The following is a 17,105-nucleotide window of genomic DNA, read 5'->3' as shown; positions in this document are numbered from 1 at the left end:
CTTTGACCTAATCAACATGAAACTGTGTCCAGAGACAGAAGACATGTTGGTGTGTTGAGTATTCCAACCCCGACTGGCTGCGATGAAGCAGGTGGGCGTGGCGGCGTTGCGAACGCCGTCAAATTTCGTTTGGCTCTGAATTCCACAGTTTCGGGGTGAGCTGCTCCAAACTCACTAGGATGGATCCTTATTGACCCGCCAACAGGAATTCATAACAAAATGTGGTGGGCGTGGCCTAATTTCTCTATATCGCCCCCTAGAATATTTCAAAAAATCAGCCCCAAGCCATGCTTTAGCTTAGAATTACGAAACTTGGTACACATGTGTATCTTGTCAGGACGTACAAAAAAGTCTCTTGGAGCCATGCTCTAAACCCAACAGGAAGTCGGCCATTTTAGATTGAAGTTCATTTGACCTCGATTTTGACGTTTACAGCCTTCGTATTTGATCAAACTCCTCCTAGGGATTTCGATTGATCGACTTCAAACTTGGTCAGTCTGATCATAAGGCATGTCTGATTTAAAGTTATCAAATTGGTGAGTTTTGGAGCATGTTGAAGGGGGGTTAGCAAGGCTCAAAGTTCCCCTGTGATCGACTGTGTAATACAAAGGGCTTTGTCATGTGTAGGGCAATGCTGCCCTCTGGTGTCGAATTACTGAAATAATGAAACTATTTCAGTAATTTCAGTAATTCGACACCAGAGGGCAGCATTGCCCTACGGAATGACAGAGTTCAATTTTGATCGACTGTGTAATACAAAGGGCTTTGTCATGTGTAGGGCAATGCTGCCCTCTGGTGTCGAATTACTGAAATAATGAAACTATTTCAGTAATTTCAGTAATTCGACACCAGAGGGCAGCATTGCCCTACGGAATGACAGTTCAATGTTGAATTATAGAGGAAAAACATTAAATAATTTGTAATTCTAACACAAAAACTGACAGAGACACCAAAGTTTGAGTTATTGATCATCCTCGGGTGTAGAATAATATCCAATGGTCAAATGATGACATCACGTAGGCCACGCCCTCTGACAACAGGAAGTCTTGTATTTTACTGTGAACGGTCGATAGCTTCTGCACCAAACTTTGCACGAGTGACCCTGGTGGGATCCTTGACGACCCTATGTCATCATATTATGACGTCATCTAAGCCCCGCCCCCTCAGAACAGGAAGTGCCGTTTTTTTACTTGGAAAGCTCCGTTTATGGCTCTCTTGACCTAATGAAGATGATTCGGATGATAAACTCTGTCAATGCTCGCTGCTGGCTGAACCGTGTGGGCGTGGCCAAATGGCGAATATCAGTCCCTCGCCATATGCATACGTTTGGCTCTTATTCAGGCATGGATCATCCGATTGACGCCAAACTGGATATGTATGACCTTTGTTCACCTCTAAAGAGCCCGACGGGTTTGAAATGTAATTTGGCTCCACTGCGCCCCCTAAGTTAATACATGGGTTGTATCTCCTCGACGCATCGACCGATCTGCGCCAGATTTTTCGACAGTCGTCGGGGAGCGCCGCCGAACGCATTCACGCCTGTCGCCCGGTGGACGGGCGGGGAAAACGCGCGACAGCTTCTGCGGCGGCTAGCGGGCGGCGATGCTGGAAACCGCGGCAGAGCTTCTGCGGTGGGGAGCGGGCTGTGGCTCTGGAAAACGTGCGAGAGCTTCTGCGCTGGCCGGAACCCCCGCGGTGGCCAATAGGCCGGAGCGGCGCTTGCTGCGAGGGCCGCCCGAGGCTGCTTGCAGCTTTAATTATTTTTACTTCTCTGCATAATAGAATCACTGAAGCACAACATTTAAATAAATTTAGTTCACATAATTAGCATGTCAGAGGTCAGGGGATTATTTTCCTACTTTGTTTACATGTTTCCTCACCACATGTTCCCTGCTGTTTTTGAATGAAGTTAGCCTTGTAGTTTTAATTTCCCTGTAATTAGTTTTCATTTGGTACACTTGTTGAAATACTAACAACACAAAACTCTGTGGTATCACTTTTAAGTGTGTCTTCAGAAGAAAAACATGAATAAATAAACAATAGCAAACTGCACACATTCAAAAAAGAGAAAAAACTTCAAACCACCCATAGCGTTGTCCTTCTAAACTCCCAAATGTGTCTTTCGTCAGTGTGCTTTCATGTTTATTGAAGATGTTTTAAAATTAAACTCTTTGAAAGTCAGTCCTTGCATTACAGTGTGCAACCTGCTATTAAAATAATGAAAGTAAAGGACAAAAGAAGTTCCAGGCCTAAAGAAACTAATTGCAGCAGATGAAGTGTATATACAGTATCTGTCATTTCTTTAGAAAATTTGGAAAAAGTAATTGAAAACCTGAAAAATGAATTATCCTTTAGCTGATCAGTCACTTTATTTCAAAATTTCAACCAAGAATTAGTCAAGAATCAACATGCTGGCGCTAAAATACTATTTAAAATTTATTCAAATAAGTTATACTAAAAAAGAAGAGTAATTTAACTTTATGAAATACTTCTGATTACAAAATGTGCTACTTAGATTAGTTTGATGCTAAGTTGTCTTTTTTGTGCAGAAATAACACTTGATTATATTTAGCTGGAGTGACTACCAGACCAGGGGGAAAATAATTGTCTCACAATAATCAGCTAAGGAAGTTAAAGTGAAAGATTAAATCCAGAAAATCTAAAAAAAAAAACAACAACTTTGAGAGACACTGAAGACCTGAATAACTTTTAATTGACTTCAAAACATTATACCAAAATCTGGCTAATTAAAAAGCATAACAGCGCAAAGTGAAGGTGACTCAAGAACCGCTATGCAGTGAACTAAAAATAGAGCTGTGTATTATAGTTTAGTGAAATTAAATGTTTCTTGTTTTGTGTTTTATTATTATTGCTATTTAACCAGTGGGACCCTCAGGGCAGCCCTCAGACGAACCTATCCGGCCCGGTACTGCCGCCTGGCACGCCTTTCCCAAACCAACCACATCACCGCACATCTGTACCCGACTCCACAGAGGGCTTTGACCTGAACAAACCCGACCCTTATGACCTTTATGAGAAGTCGAGGGCCATCTATGAGAGCAGACGTAAGTGCAGGAAGCCACAACCTCCAAAGTTTAGACATGCTATGTTATAAAACTAAAAATATCTTCCTTTGAGTAAATACTTTACAACTATTAAAAAACCCTGTCATGTCACAGCTCTGGATCTTACCTCACCTTTGACCCCGTCGCATCAGACATGCAGGACAATCCTCAACTTAATTTAGGCCAGGAATTATATTAAAAATGTGACTTTTTTACCCCACAAGTCCCTTACTATTTAAACAAAAATGGTGAAAGTCAGTTCCTGCTTATCCCAGTTAAAAATCACCATCCAGTTTCAGTCCCATTTAGTCATGTAAACACATTTATATACTTCTTTTTTTCACCACAGTTTAGCCTTTGTTATGTGAAAGGCAATGCCCTTTTTTTGCTCTTTGTATGCTCTTTCAAAAATATTTTGCTCAGGGGAGAAGCTGTCTCCTTTGTTTTGTTATATTTTAGGAAGTGTTGCATCACATTTCGCAGGCCTGGTTTACTTACTTATAGGTTTGGAGTCACTTTCTTGTATGAATGAAGAATTTGTTTTGTTTTATTTTAAGGAACATTTTAAAAAAAAACCTCTATTACCCCTGAAACTGATGTGTGTCTATTATTTTTTGTTGTCAAGAAGACACCAAAACTGTCTCGGTCTCCTTCTAAATCCAACATGGCAACATGAGCTTTTTAAAATTGTCTGTGTGTGTTAACTTTAGGTCCTGAGTACGAGGAGGTGGAAGTGCATCTGCTAAGGGAGAAAACGGGCTTCGGCTTTCGCATCCTGGGGGGAGACGAGGCCGTGCAGGCTGTGAGTCCGGACGCCCGTGACAAGGCTCGTATGGGACGGGCTGGACCACACACTTATTTAACCTCATCACACCCCACACTCATCTTACATCCATCTACTGCTACACCACCCACTCTATTAGCGACATCCAGAACCTTGCAAATGTAATCACACCTTTTATACTTCTCCACATTTTGTCATGTTATGACTACAGACTCAAATGTATTTTATTGGGATTTTATCTGGTCATTCAGCATAAAGTGATGAAGGCGTGGCAAACAGAGGAGAATATTTAATCAGAGGAGCAGTTGAGAGGCTCGTGGTAGCTCGAGGGGAGCTGCAGAGATCCACAACTCAGGTGGAAGAATTTTGTTGACAAATCTGAACTGCTTGAGAACATTGGCAACGAGTGGCATAAGACCAAATGTTTTGGAAACCACCATGAAACGTAGTGGTGGGAGTATCATGCTGTTGGGATGAAAGAGACAGAGATCCTGGCATGAGATGATGGGAATATCAATAAAGGTAAATACTGGGAAGTCAAACAACGTTGAAATCAAAGCTTGTATTCAACAGAATGGCCAGTCAATATCCAGACATAAATCTAAGTCAGACTTGAAATTGTATGTTCACAGATTCACTCCATCTAATCTGACTGGATTATTTTGGAAAAGAGGAAAATGAGAAGATGACTCTGGATGAGAAAAGCTGATGGAGGCAAAACCCACAAAAGCTGCAGCTGTAACCGCAGCAAAGAGTGATTCTGCAAAGTCTGGACTCTGGAGGGCTGAATGCAAATATGCTCTAGACTTTTCAGATTTTCTTACTGGTTGCTTTGTGTTGATCTATCACCTATAATCCCTATAAGATACATTGAAGTTTGTGACAAAATGTGAAGAAGTTTCAGGAGGATGAATATTTTGTCAAGGAGATGCATCTTTTAGACACGCTGTAATTTACACTCTAACTCTCTAACCGCTCACTGCCTCCCATACTGAAGGTAACGCCTTGCTAATAAAACAGCATGACTGTGGCAAACTGAGAGAGTTTGGCTGCAGATTATTTGAAAGGTTAACCAGGGTCCTCCATTTTTGTGTTTCTACACCGTTGCCCTCGCTCGTCTTCTTCACCTTCATCTGCGCTGCTAATATTGATTGTCTTTGAACAGATTGTTATTGGCGCTATAATAGAGAACACTCCCGCTGAGCGCGACGGCCGGCTTCGACCCGGGGACGAGCTAATTTCAGTGGATAAAAACGTGGTTGCTGGGAAACCGCACAAATACGTCATTGACTTGATGCACGCCGCCGCCCGCAATGGTCAAGTCAGCTTGACTGTGAGGAGGAGAGTGCAGATGCCTGGTGAGGACGGGTTTTATTTCTTCTACTTCTTTTTTTTCTTTTTACTAAAATTGGAGAACAAGCTGCTCAGTTCGTTGGCATCAGATTAAAAAATATGACTTGGACAAGACGCTCATGCTGATAGGCTGCATCGAGGTTCAGTATGTTCTTCTCCTACAAGCCTTTTCTGTGGTAGGAGATTGTACATGTAGAATTGGAAACTAGACGTAGGCCTGTCACAATAAACCAATTCATCAAATGATAAATTAAAAGAAACTCAATAATTTTCATTGGCTTGATTTATAGTTTTTCTCTTTTTTATCTCTTTTTACCAAAAATTGAATGATAAAAGTCTTCAGTCTGGTGCTTTGGTCTCAGCTATCCCTTTTTTTGAAAGATAAATTTGTTTACACATACTTTATAATTCATTTTATTTGTTGTTTCTGTTGTTTTCTTTACTTATTTGGGATATTTCAAATGTCTTCAAATGTTCATTAGAATTTAAAATTTATTGATTCATAACAATGCATTATTATGCCATTATTACTATTATATTACTTGAAAATGGTCTTAAAAGAACAATATTAATGTTTATTGCAATAAGTTCTGGGGCAATTCATCGTCCAGCAGAATTTGTTATTGTGACGGGCTTAACCAGACATTTACATCCACTGCTTAACAACACATTACATTTTGTTCTCACTGTCCAACATTAAATCAGACTAAACCTTTCTCTTGTTTTATATGAGATAAAATAACCAAAATTATTCGTAATTTATTTAGAAGTGTCCATACAGTAAGATTACTTTCATTTTAAACTCAACTAGTCTGAATCATCCTTGGGTACATTTGCCACATTAAGGCAACAGAAGAAAAGAAAGAAGCTGGATAGAGTGTCATGATCCACAGTGAAGCTAAACCGTTTTAACTTGAGCTGCAGATTGGAAGAAAAAGGGAGAAGCTTGTAAGCTGAGAAACCACCATGCTAACTATGAAGGGTTAGTTAGCATGGCCTCATAATACTGACATGTTGTGCTCCAAGAGAGACTGGTGCACTTCACGAATCTGCAGATCTGGACAGAGCAGCAAAACATTTTACCCAAGTAAGAGTAGCACTCGTTCAAAATATTTTTACTGAAGTAAAAGTAAAAAGTAGCCGTCCTAGAAATGACTCAGAAAAAGTATTTAGCAAAAAGTCTACTGAGATACCGGGTATGGTCATGAAATCTGATTTCATATTTTAAAACGATGTCATCAAACACAAAAAATACACAGTTATGTGCAAATTCTGGCATTTTAAAGACCAAAATAGTTTTTTTTGTTGTTTTTTTTTACAACAAATGCAAAAAAATAAAACATATTAAGGTAGAAGGAACTTTTTCAAAAAAGTTTCTCAAGCTAAGACTTGACATAAAATTTATACTTAGAGTATTTTATGTGTATATTAGAACAACGTACTGTTCTTTTGGTGATAATATGTAGTGTTTATTGAATATAGATAGAAAATATCAGAACAACAAATCTTGTGTACCAACAAGAAGTCTCACTTTAACATCAACTTTAGCTGTGTGTCTGTTATTATGTTAAAATATGTTTGTTCTTTCTTCGTTGAAGTTACTTGTAACTTTTACTTTTTATAAAAAGATACTCAAGTAAATGTAATTGCATAAATGTAACTAGTTACTACCCACCTCTTCAAATCTGAAGTCATCATGGGGAAAGAGCATGAGCTAAGTTACTTAAAGACAACATGTTAACCCTATTAGAGTTTTAAACATTAAAACATGATAAAGAACTGAGATATTTTTTATAATTTTATATTCAGTTTGACTTTAAAGCACCGTTAACAGACAGATTGGTTTTACAGTTACAGTAGCTCTTTTCCTCTCGTTTCCATCAGGAGAGCCTTGCCCGGTGAACGGCCGGAGTCCTGGTTCTGTGTCGACGCAGCACAGCTCTCCGCGCAGCGACGCAGCCTCCGCACCGGTCCCCGTGACAACAAACGCTCCAGCTGCAACCTCGGCCCCGGAGGGGTCCGCTCTGCAGACCAGCGACGTGGTCATTCACCGCAAGGAGAATGAGGGCTTTGGCTTCGTCATCATCAGCTCCCTGAACAGACCGGAGAACACCACAGTCATCAGTGAGTTCATCCTCATGCCCCACAAAGACGGGGAATCGACTTCTGCTGCAATATTATGGGGGAATTATTATTATTAACATGCAGAGAAGAGCATCATGAAAGCCATATGACACAATAATAAAGTTAGAAATATAAACTATGGATTTTCCAATCCATCAGCGTTTTAATTCTCATTAACGGCGGTGAGATTGAGATTATGATGAAAAGAGTGAGATCTCAGCCTAAACAGGCTAAATCAAGGCTCTGTCCTTCCTTACACAGAGTTAAATTCATAAAGAGCATCCAAACTAGAGCAACTGTCATTCATTCATACCAAAAGGAGTCCGTTAACCACTGAAGGAGGTAAATGCAGAAATGGCTTGAGAGGCTAGATATCCTCTCTAGTCAGGGAATACTTTTCAATCCCCTCTGAAGAGCTGGAATATGGCTGTGAGGAGACAGTTCTCTGTGTTTTCCTGTTGGCCAGACGTACAGACATCATCTTCACAATCTTTGTTGAGGATATAATGCAGAATATTCTCAACATGTTTTATATTGGATCTGGTATTTTCGGTTTTTAAACAACTAGACAATAAAAACAAACCTCACATTGCCAGCTTTGCATAATGTCAAACAATAGCTGGATGTTTTAGCAAGAAAATATAATTATAATGGAGCTGGTTTCCACAACCTGGGACGGTGTGACTATAAAACAACCCTATGACATCTCCATCCTTAAAACTGCTAGTGGCTTTAACTTTTTCTGTTTCCAGCTGTGCCTCACAAAATTGGACGCATCATTGAGGGAAGCCCTGCGGACAGATGTGGGAAGCTGAAGGTGGGAGACCGAATCCTGGCCGTGAATGGACAGTCCATCATCAGCATGCCTCACGCAGATATTGTCAAGCTCATCAAAGATGCTGGACTAACAGTCACGCTGCACATCATACCAGAAGAAAGTAAGACCAAACGCTATTCAATTATTAAGCTTCTGTAGACCATTAGCAATCTTTGCTAATCTTTGAAGTTTTTATACCTCTTGAACTTGTCATTTTACAACCACAATCTTCAGTGAATCCAACTGAATTGATTTGGAGGAGACTAATACAACCACATTTACAATACAATAGTTTAGAATAAAGCATTTCCATTTGTTCAGATGGCCCAGTCAAAGTCCTGATGCCCTCCATTTAAGTGGCTAGATATTTACAGCTGGTAGAGACTAAAAAAGACTTGCAGCTGTACTTTCAGTAACAGGTGGTTCCATAAAGTACTGACCCAGGAGGGCTAATAAAGTGCAACACAGTTTCTACTTTGCAATTATTGTGTTGACTACATGAAATGTGAATAAAATACACTGAATGTTGTGGTTGTAAAGTGCTAAAATGTGAGAAGTTTAAGGACAAACACTTTTGAAAAGCCATTTACTGTATTAAATCAACAATTTGGTGGATTTTCTTTATTTGACATATTTTCTCCTCTTGAGTGTTCTTTCTATTTTCAGCCTGGCTTCTCTGCTTGGATAAAATTTGGTTTCAACCTTCTGTCCGTCCCAGGTTCCCAGTCTGGACCCAACTCAGAGAAACAGAGCCCCATGACCCAGAAACACAGCCCACAGACCCAGCCCAGTCCTGTAGCCCAGCCAAGCCAAGGAGGCGCCCAGTCAAGCCAAATGGCCGCTCAGTCTGGCCAAACGACAGCTCAGCAGCCGGGTCAAGCACTGGTCCAGCCCGGCCAGACAGCAGCTCATATTAACCAAACGGTGGGTGGGCCTCCTGCACCAGCAGCCTCCCAGCCCGCACCAGCTGGAAACCAGCAGAGCCCGGTCACCCAGCCCTCTGGCCTTCCTCCGCAGCTCTACCTCCATGACGGCAGGTGAGCTGGGCTGAAGAGAAGCGTTCAGTGTGTCAGTAACTTCTTTGGTAATGTAAGAAAAGGATATGACATCTCCACAAGGAACAGAAGCAGATTTTGTGCAGAGGAGAGAATTTCTTCTTCCTCTTGAATGCCATAAAGTTCACAGGGAAAAACGTGTGACTGCAGACAGTTTTCATCCCAGTCAGAGTCTCGGTCTCAGGCCGGCCGAGTTGCATAACACCACTTAGCGCCTAGCGTCGGTGAATAATTTACCATACGGTATCTGTTCTATAATTCAGGAGCACTGCAATCAGGCCGTGTTACGTGTCAAAACTATGAAAGTGTGAGCTCTTGCTTTGATAGGTATGTAAGTCCCAGGCCAGGACCCACAGAGTAGCACTCCCAGAGCTGTAAATTTATACCAGTTTTATAAAAAGGAACTGAGAAAGACTTTAAAACTGGAATTCTTATTTCCATCCTTTATCTCCATCTGCACGCATGCAGGAATTCTTACCCACCGTTTTCCTGGTATGTTAGTTATTTCTCTACTGATTAACCTCCAGTGGATTCCACTGAGGCTATTCTTAAAAACACCGCTCTCCTCCTTGTGACACAAAGCGCAGTCATCATCTTGTTGCTGATTTCCCTTCATTTCAGGTCAGAGGTAAAAGCAAGGCAGGACGTCAAACCGGATTTCCGTCACCCTCCGTTCACCGACTATCGGCAGCCTCCTGTGGACTATCGTCACCCTCCGGTCACTGATTACCGCCAGCCGCCGACTCTGGACTACCGGCACCCGCCTGGCCTTCTGGACTTCAGGCAGCATCCTGCAGCAGCGCAGTTCCCTCTGGGAATCCCTGCTGACTTCAGACCACAGGTAGAGCAAGAACTATCTGCCCCTGTTTCATAGACTTCAAATTTGTATGCAGATTTGTAACACAATGCAGATTAATCAATCAGGATTATTGCTTTTTGGAATAGTAATTATACGCAGTAGATAATGGGAGCCTTCATATTTGTTCTGCAGGACTATGATTATTTCACGGTGGAGCTGGAGAAAAGTGCAAAGGGTTTCGGCTTTAGCATTCGTGGGGGCAGAGAGTACAGCATGGACCTGTTTGTGCTGCGGCTTGCAGAGGACGGGCCCGCAATACGGAACGGGAGGATGAGGGTGAGATAACGTCTCCGATCGCAATCGTCGCAGAGCTTCGCACAAGTATTCACACCCCTTGAACTGTCCCACATTTTGTTGTGGGATATTAGCTAAAACACCATTTCAAAATGGTGCATAATTAAGTGTAAACAAAAACAAAAAAATGGTTTTAAAAATGGTTTTATAAATAACAGTTTCAATCACGAGACATTCATTTCTGTTTTTGTGAGTCAATACTTTGTCGAATCTTTTTTCGATGCTACAATGATAAAAACACAAAATCTTACCAAGTATTTTAGGTCTACTTTTATTTTAGGTGCAAATATCTTAGTACACTTGAAATAAAACAAAACTAACTTACAAGTAACTTTTCGGGAAGAAATAGGAGCTTGTTTTAAGTAAATGATTCCTTAATATTGACTAAAAAAAAGCACTAGTTTCACTGGTGGATTATTTCACTTATAAATAACATTTTTTCCATGTTATGAGTGAAACAATCTGCCAGTGGAACTAGGACTTTTTTTTAATCAATACTAACAAATTATTGACTTAAAACAAGCTCCTATATATTGTTGAAAGTTCCATGCAAGTTAGTTTTGTCTTATTTCAGGTGTACTAAGATAAAGGTTAAACATCTCTTCAATCTCATCCCTGACCTGGGAACGTTTTTACAATATTTGGGTTTGTGGTGCTGTGAATGCTGAGCCATGAAGTCACAGTCATACAGTCATGCCATAATTTTTGTAGTTATTATAATAGTATTACAAAATATCATAATAACATTGTAAGTCCATATTGTCCACCCCTAAACTCTATTTCTCTACGTCATGAATATCCTAATAATATAAACTGAATTTTGTGGTTGTAATCCAACAAAATGTGAGAAAGTCCAGTAATGTGAATAAACTTGCAAGGTACTGAATTAAGAATTAAGTGATATAAAACTATTTTCTGAGTAACCTGAAGACTGATTATGTTCGAAAGCCAGGCTTTGAGGCGCAACCAGAGGCTGACAGGACTGAACCTTCTCCTGTGTGTGTGTGTGGGCATGTGGGTGTGTGTGTTGTAGGTGGGGGATCAAATCATAGAGATTAACGGAGACAGCACCCGGGACATGACTCACGCCCGGGCCATTGAACTCATAAAGGCGGGAGGCAGGCGGGTCAGGCTCCTGCTGAAGAGGGGCACCGGACAGGTCCCGGAATATGGTGGGTTCTCCTGGCTCAGAGAAAATCCCCTAAACGGCTCCATCTTTCCACCCAACCTCTCTCTGACAACAGATGCATTTTCTGCCATTCTTGCCAGACTTTCTCTGTGTTTTGGTTATGAACTTCCAATCAGTCGTTGATAACTTGCTACATTTTCTCCTTGCTTTTCTCTTCTCTTGTCTGAAATTAAACTCATCCTCGTATATTTAACTATTTCTTATTAAACTGTTGGTACATCTGTAACATCCTTCATGTAGTGTAACCCATCTGCTGTGAGTCTTATGATTGGTTTAGGCTTTTACTTGCCTTCCCTCAGGAATGGTACCTTCCAACCTCTCCATGTGTATGAAAGGTGACACACTAAGCTCCCCCTATTTCTTCCTAATGGGCCACTCTAAGGACACGGTTCGTGGAAAACTGCATGTCTTAACATACACACTACTCTGTGTGCTTTCTGCATGCATGCATATGTGATCATTAATGCCTGACTAACAAACCAGCCCAAGCATTTCTGGCCAGAAGTTTACATACAGTCATTACTGGGTTTAATACCGTATTAATAATTTCACACTTTTATTGAACTGTTCTTTTTCCAGGGTGGAATGATTGCTTAAAACTGAGTGCATTTGTTTTAACTTTCTCAAATCACAGCCTTAAATAAATACTTATACTTCCACTAATGTCCTTTAGTGAGTTGCACTTCACTCACAATTTTTTGCAGACATCAGCAGGCTTCTGGCTTAATACTGTCTGCATACTTGACCGTTCTTCTTGGCAGAAATTGTGAAGTTTATTTAAATGAGTTGTTTTTCTGGCTTCAAACTGGCTTTTGATCAAAGTCCATAAATTCTCCATTGGGCTGAGGTCAGTGTTTTGATGTTGGGTCACCACAGTGACTCCAGTTTAACGTTAATGTAAAGTAAGTAGGTCGCAGCTTAAAAGGAAGCACCTGCTTCACAATCACACCTGAAATTTGAAACTGGTCACAAAGACAAACTGAAAGCCTAAAGGACAAAAGTTTTATTGTTGGACGAGAAAAATGTTGATCTATTTGACCTCAATGAACAGAGATTCAAGAGAACGTTTGGAAGAGGCAAGGCTCTCAAACCCAGGAACACTGAAACAGCTATCAGGGGTGGCAGCATCATCCAGGCAGCATTTCTCCAAGTTACTCCACAGCTGAAAAGTTGAAATTTGTCCTGTTGGGAGTTTCACCAATGACCTCAAACACAACAAAGCTGAGTTTGTAATAACTAAAGCAGGATGAGATTAAGTTCTGCCAAATATTCTCAAAAACAGAGTCTGTTACAGAAAAACTAAACAATTAAAGAAGGAATTCTAGCAATTCTGTCAAGAAGAGGTCTCAGAATCATGCCAGAAAGAAAATGTTTGTGACAGGAGGAGAAATTTGTGAAGCACATTTAACTCAACATAATGTGTGTGATTAGCACCCAAAACGCTATGATGAATCGATGTAAGCTTTCAACCAGAACTTTATCTGTGTGCAGAATGGTTTGATGAGACTGCAGCATGCTGAGGGTTGTGAAATATTTCACACAACCTAAATGTGTGTAATATCTTCAAGCATGCAGCTTGTTCTTTTTTTTTTCTCTAGTCTTATATTCTCTCTCTGTTTGCATGTGCATGATGGCGGTGCTGTTCTCTCATGCCGGTCCTGTAAATTATTTTCTCTCTGCGACAGACTGTGCCAGCCCCTGGGATTCCCTTTCTACAGCCCACTCTGCCCTGCAGGAAGTGACCCTGGAACCACATCTGAATCCATTACTTCCCTCCCATCCAGCTTCATCCCCAGACTCTCCTCATCGGCTCCATCTAGAGGCCAAAGTGTGCATGGCAGACAAAGCTCCGCTGCTGACAGACCACAGCTCCATTAGAAGGGCAATAGGTGGCAGGTCCACTGAGCAGAAGTGTGCATCAACGTGGGGCAGGGAACCCTTCAGGGGTCTGGAGAGGTGAACCCTGCACCTGGAGAAAAGCCGCCTCGGGCTTTGTCTCACAAAGCGGTTATGGGAAGGTCCACTGACAGAAGAGAGAGGCAGAAGGATAGCTGCTCGTCCTGTTGTGAGAAGAAGGGCCGGCAAAAACACGCAGCGGGCGCCGTTTCGCCCTGGGACCCATATGTGACAGTGAATCTGAACGGAGCGTCTCCGGGAGGAGGAGACGGACCGGTCGGCCTCCAGGAACGGCTGATGTCCAGGAATCTGTTCCCCAGAGAAGACGAGAAGGCCGGCTGGCCACAGCGGGGTGTGCTGCCCTTCTAAGACCATCGAAGGTCCTCCAGCAAGGAGCGCAGCTGCCTCCCCTGGGCCCTGGAACATCCCTGGGCCCGACAAGCTGCCTGGCACCCTGAGGTCCTGGACCTCCACGGTGAGCCGGTAGAGAAGATCCTCACACTGTTTGGCTCTGTGTTCAGTTCTCATCACCAGGAAAGCATCTTCCTTCAATCTGTCTGTCCTGATTTCTGCTCCACCTGCGTATGAAGTCTGTTTTTACATGTATTTTTATTCATACAAGAAGATTATTACACCCACTACCTTAAGGACTGGAGAAACTTTATAAAATATGATGAAGGACCCTCACATGTGAGCGCTGCTCAAATCTCATTTTAAAGTGTGGAGCTTCACACCTTTACTTGGTCGACTGAAGGTATACAGGGAGTAAGTATTGAACACATTACAGTTTCTCTGAGTATTTCTAACAGACTCAAATACATAAAAAAATAAACCAGTACACATAAAAAAAAGTAAACAGAGAAATCTGAGCAAAAAAGTGAAATGCACAGGGAATAAGTATTGAACAAAATTGTTTGGTGAATTTGGTCTTTTGACCAGATTTTCCACCAGTATTCTGTTGTTTTTTCCAGTTGTCAACAAGTCTTGACATGCTTTTTTTCAGCAGTGGAGTCTTGTGTAGTGAATGTTCATAGAGAAAATATATGTTGAGTACATAAATATTCTAATTTCTCCTAATTCTAGGTCTTTCTTAAGCTCTCTTTGGCCCTTTGCTCTTGGATAACTGATTCTGATTATTTAAGCTCTTTGCAAAATCTTGAAAGGAGCATTTGATCGACCTGGTTTATGGTTAAACTTACGTTCCTTCCAGTTCAGTTCTACTGTTCCATCGGTACTGACCTGGAAAATTCATAAGTCTAGTTTGTAACCAAAGCCGTCACGTATATATTGCAACAATAACCACCATGCTCCTTGCACAACACCTTCAAAATATAAAATGTTTTAATTAATTAGTTTGTTCTGATAGGGAGAATGTTTTTTTTTTTTTTAATTCTGACAGATTATAGTTGTTTTGTGTATCTTTTCTTCATGTATTCAATACTTGTTCCGTGTATCATTTCAATGTATTACACTTAAAAACTAATTTATGCACTAATTGGTGTTAAATTCATTGTATTTATGGATTATTTGAGCTGTTGGTGACACCTGGTATTCAGGGTTTCATTATTGACCCATTATCTATATACTGTATATATACAGTATATATATATATATATATATATATAATATACTGAGAATTTTTTGTGCTCAGTACTTATTTTCCCTGCTGTACATCAGCACAGGAAATCTTCATTTTGCTCCATCTCTCTGTGAAGAAGAAAGATTAAAACATTTTTGAGTGTTAGAGAGGTAGGAAGCTGGAGCTCTTGATTCATATGTTACATGCCTACAAATATATACTGTAAATGTAAAGAAGATGTGAAAATTATGTACATTTTGTATACTCAAAAGCAGACCTGTTGGTGTTTTTGAGGCAGTGTTGTAGTTAGATACATTGTACAAAATAAGGATTAAAAAAACAGATAAGTATCCTGGGACAGTATTTTAGGAACACTGTTTCCATGGCCTTGTCCATATCGACATATCAAAGACTGACTCTAAACCGCAAACGGAGGCGGTGTTAGTGTGCATGGATTCCAGACATGTCAGTCTTTCTGAAGAGCTCTGTGGGAATATCACCTCTGGAGGATGAATCGGATGTTTTTAATTCACCACTTTCAAATGACTGAGAACATTTGGCTTAGTAAGAACTCATACTGCTCCTCTCTCAGTTGTGTACTCAACCTGATCACAATTCAACCATGCAGTCATTGTGCAGAGTTGTAAAGTTGTGTGTATTCATTTGACGCCCAACAGGAACACTTTGTCCAGTCTCCTATTTCTATGCCTTTTAACTGTGCTAAGTGTACCACATCACTGTGGGAGAGGGGAGGAGGAGGTCGACGGTTATGAGGTGAGGCGGAGTGCCTTACTCAAACTAATGCAGAGATTTGTTTTTTGGGAACTTGGTGAACCAGGCTGAGATGTGGAGCCTGTTTTTTTTTTGCTTCAGACGTTAACGCCAAGCAGTATCTATCTGGATGCACTCTACAGCTGTAAAGATCAGCCGTCTCAATTATTGCAATTGTCCCCCGAGTGATTCAGACGGGGAGAAAAATGTAGCCTGTAGCATCACATCCTCTCCTTGAAGTAATGTGGAGCTGTTTATCAAAGCGAGCTAAACATCAGAGTGGGTCATGGTTTCCGTTTCACTTTTGTTTGTTCTCTAAGGAAACATTAGGTTTGTATTAATGTCACAGGCCCATGGTGAGCCCATGAACACAAACATATTTGTTTAATAACCAAATGTTGGGTTTAGTCGAGGTTAAGGCACGCTGCTGATAAACTAAGACGCTCGAGGGAATGTCAATTTTCTCCTGCAGTTCTCCAATTGGATGGCATTTAAATCTTTTTTGCAAGATTATTAAAAATGAACCACTGGAGCTTTTGAGTACCGGAGGACAGCATGACGGCACGCCCACACCAGACCTGGAAACTGCTGGAAATGTGCTCCTTTGTGAAGCTACCTGCATTCCTGGGGTCACTAGTAAGATCTTTTACACCGAGGATCCCAGGGATTGATGTTAATCCACAGCCAAACCTGGTCTGGATGGTTCCACGCTGACAGAACTGTGGGGTCTCTTTTGTGATTTAGCGAGGTCCCCGACAAACATGTCATTAGGGAGTAGAAACGTGTTTTCTGTACGTATGTAGAAAAGCTCAGAGAACATGTCAACCTCCGTTTCCATCCAGGCCGCCCCCCTCTGCCTGCTGTGACTGGGTTTGTACGTCACACAAAACAAAAAAGACAAACTGCTTATTAAACCTGTGAAGGATGGCAAGTTCATATCCCCCCCGCCCCCATCGAGATCCAGTATAATTGTGTAGTGTTAATTGTGTAATATTCACCTTGTACAGCTGTATTCCTACAAATATGGTTTACTGTATCATTGATACTGTAGTTTCAAAGACGTGAACAACTATTTTTATGAAATGCGACAGTACTGATATATTACATTTTGCTAAAAAACAAAAAACTTGTTTACTGAAAGATATTCTGAAATACTGTCAAATAAACTCTTGACATGGTGTAAAACAGACTTTGTTGGAGACTCTTCTGTAGTGTTTAATAGTTAGAAAATGTCCCAAGAGTTTATAAATGATTTTTTAGCATTTATGCAAACAAAAAGTGAGAATCTTCCAGTGATCACATATTTTAACACCTTTACC

General features: G+C 41.0%; 1 protein-coding gene across 1 annotated transcript in view; it reads left to right on the top strand.

The window, feature by feature from the left end:
* Window positions 1–16,975, top strand: part of LOC116729186 (membrane-associated guanylate kinase, WW and PDZ domain-containing protein 2-like) — a 158,220-nt gene extending 141,245 nt beyond the window's left edge. The window contains 13 exon segments of the mRNA XM_032577559.1: window positions 2,885–3,065; window positions 3,776–3,891; window positions 5,015–5,207; window positions 7,063–7,326; window positions 8,079–8,264; window positions 8,862–9,180; window positions 9,667–9,690; window positions 9,820–10,039; window positions 10,190–10,333; window positions 11,385–11,523; window positions 13,226–13,452; window positions 13,455–13,775; window positions 13,777–16,975. Of these exon segments, the coding sequence (XP_032433450.1) occupies window positions 2,885–3,065; window positions 3,776–3,891; window positions 5,015–5,207; window positions 7,063–7,326; window positions 8,079–8,264; window positions 8,862–9,180; window positions 9,667–9,690; window positions 9,820–10,039; window positions 10,190–10,333; window positions 11,385–11,523; window positions 13,226–13,452; window positions 13,455–13,775; window positions 13,777–13,923 (2,481 nt within the window). The 3' untranslated portion in view covers window positions 13,924–16,975.
* The last annotated feature ends 130 nt before the right edge of the window (window positions 16,976–17,105 follow it).

Source organism: Xiphophorus hellerii, chromosome 2, assembly GCF_003331165.1.
Source record: "Xiphophorus hellerii strain 12219 chromosome 2, Xiphophorus_hellerii-4.1, whole genome shotgun sequence".
NCBI lineage: Eukaryota > Metazoa > Chordata > Actinopteri > Cyprinodontiformes > Poeciliidae > Xiphophorus > Xiphophorus hellerii.
Note: the sequence above shows the minus strand (reverse complement) of the source record. Positions and strands in the feature narration are given on the sequence as shown.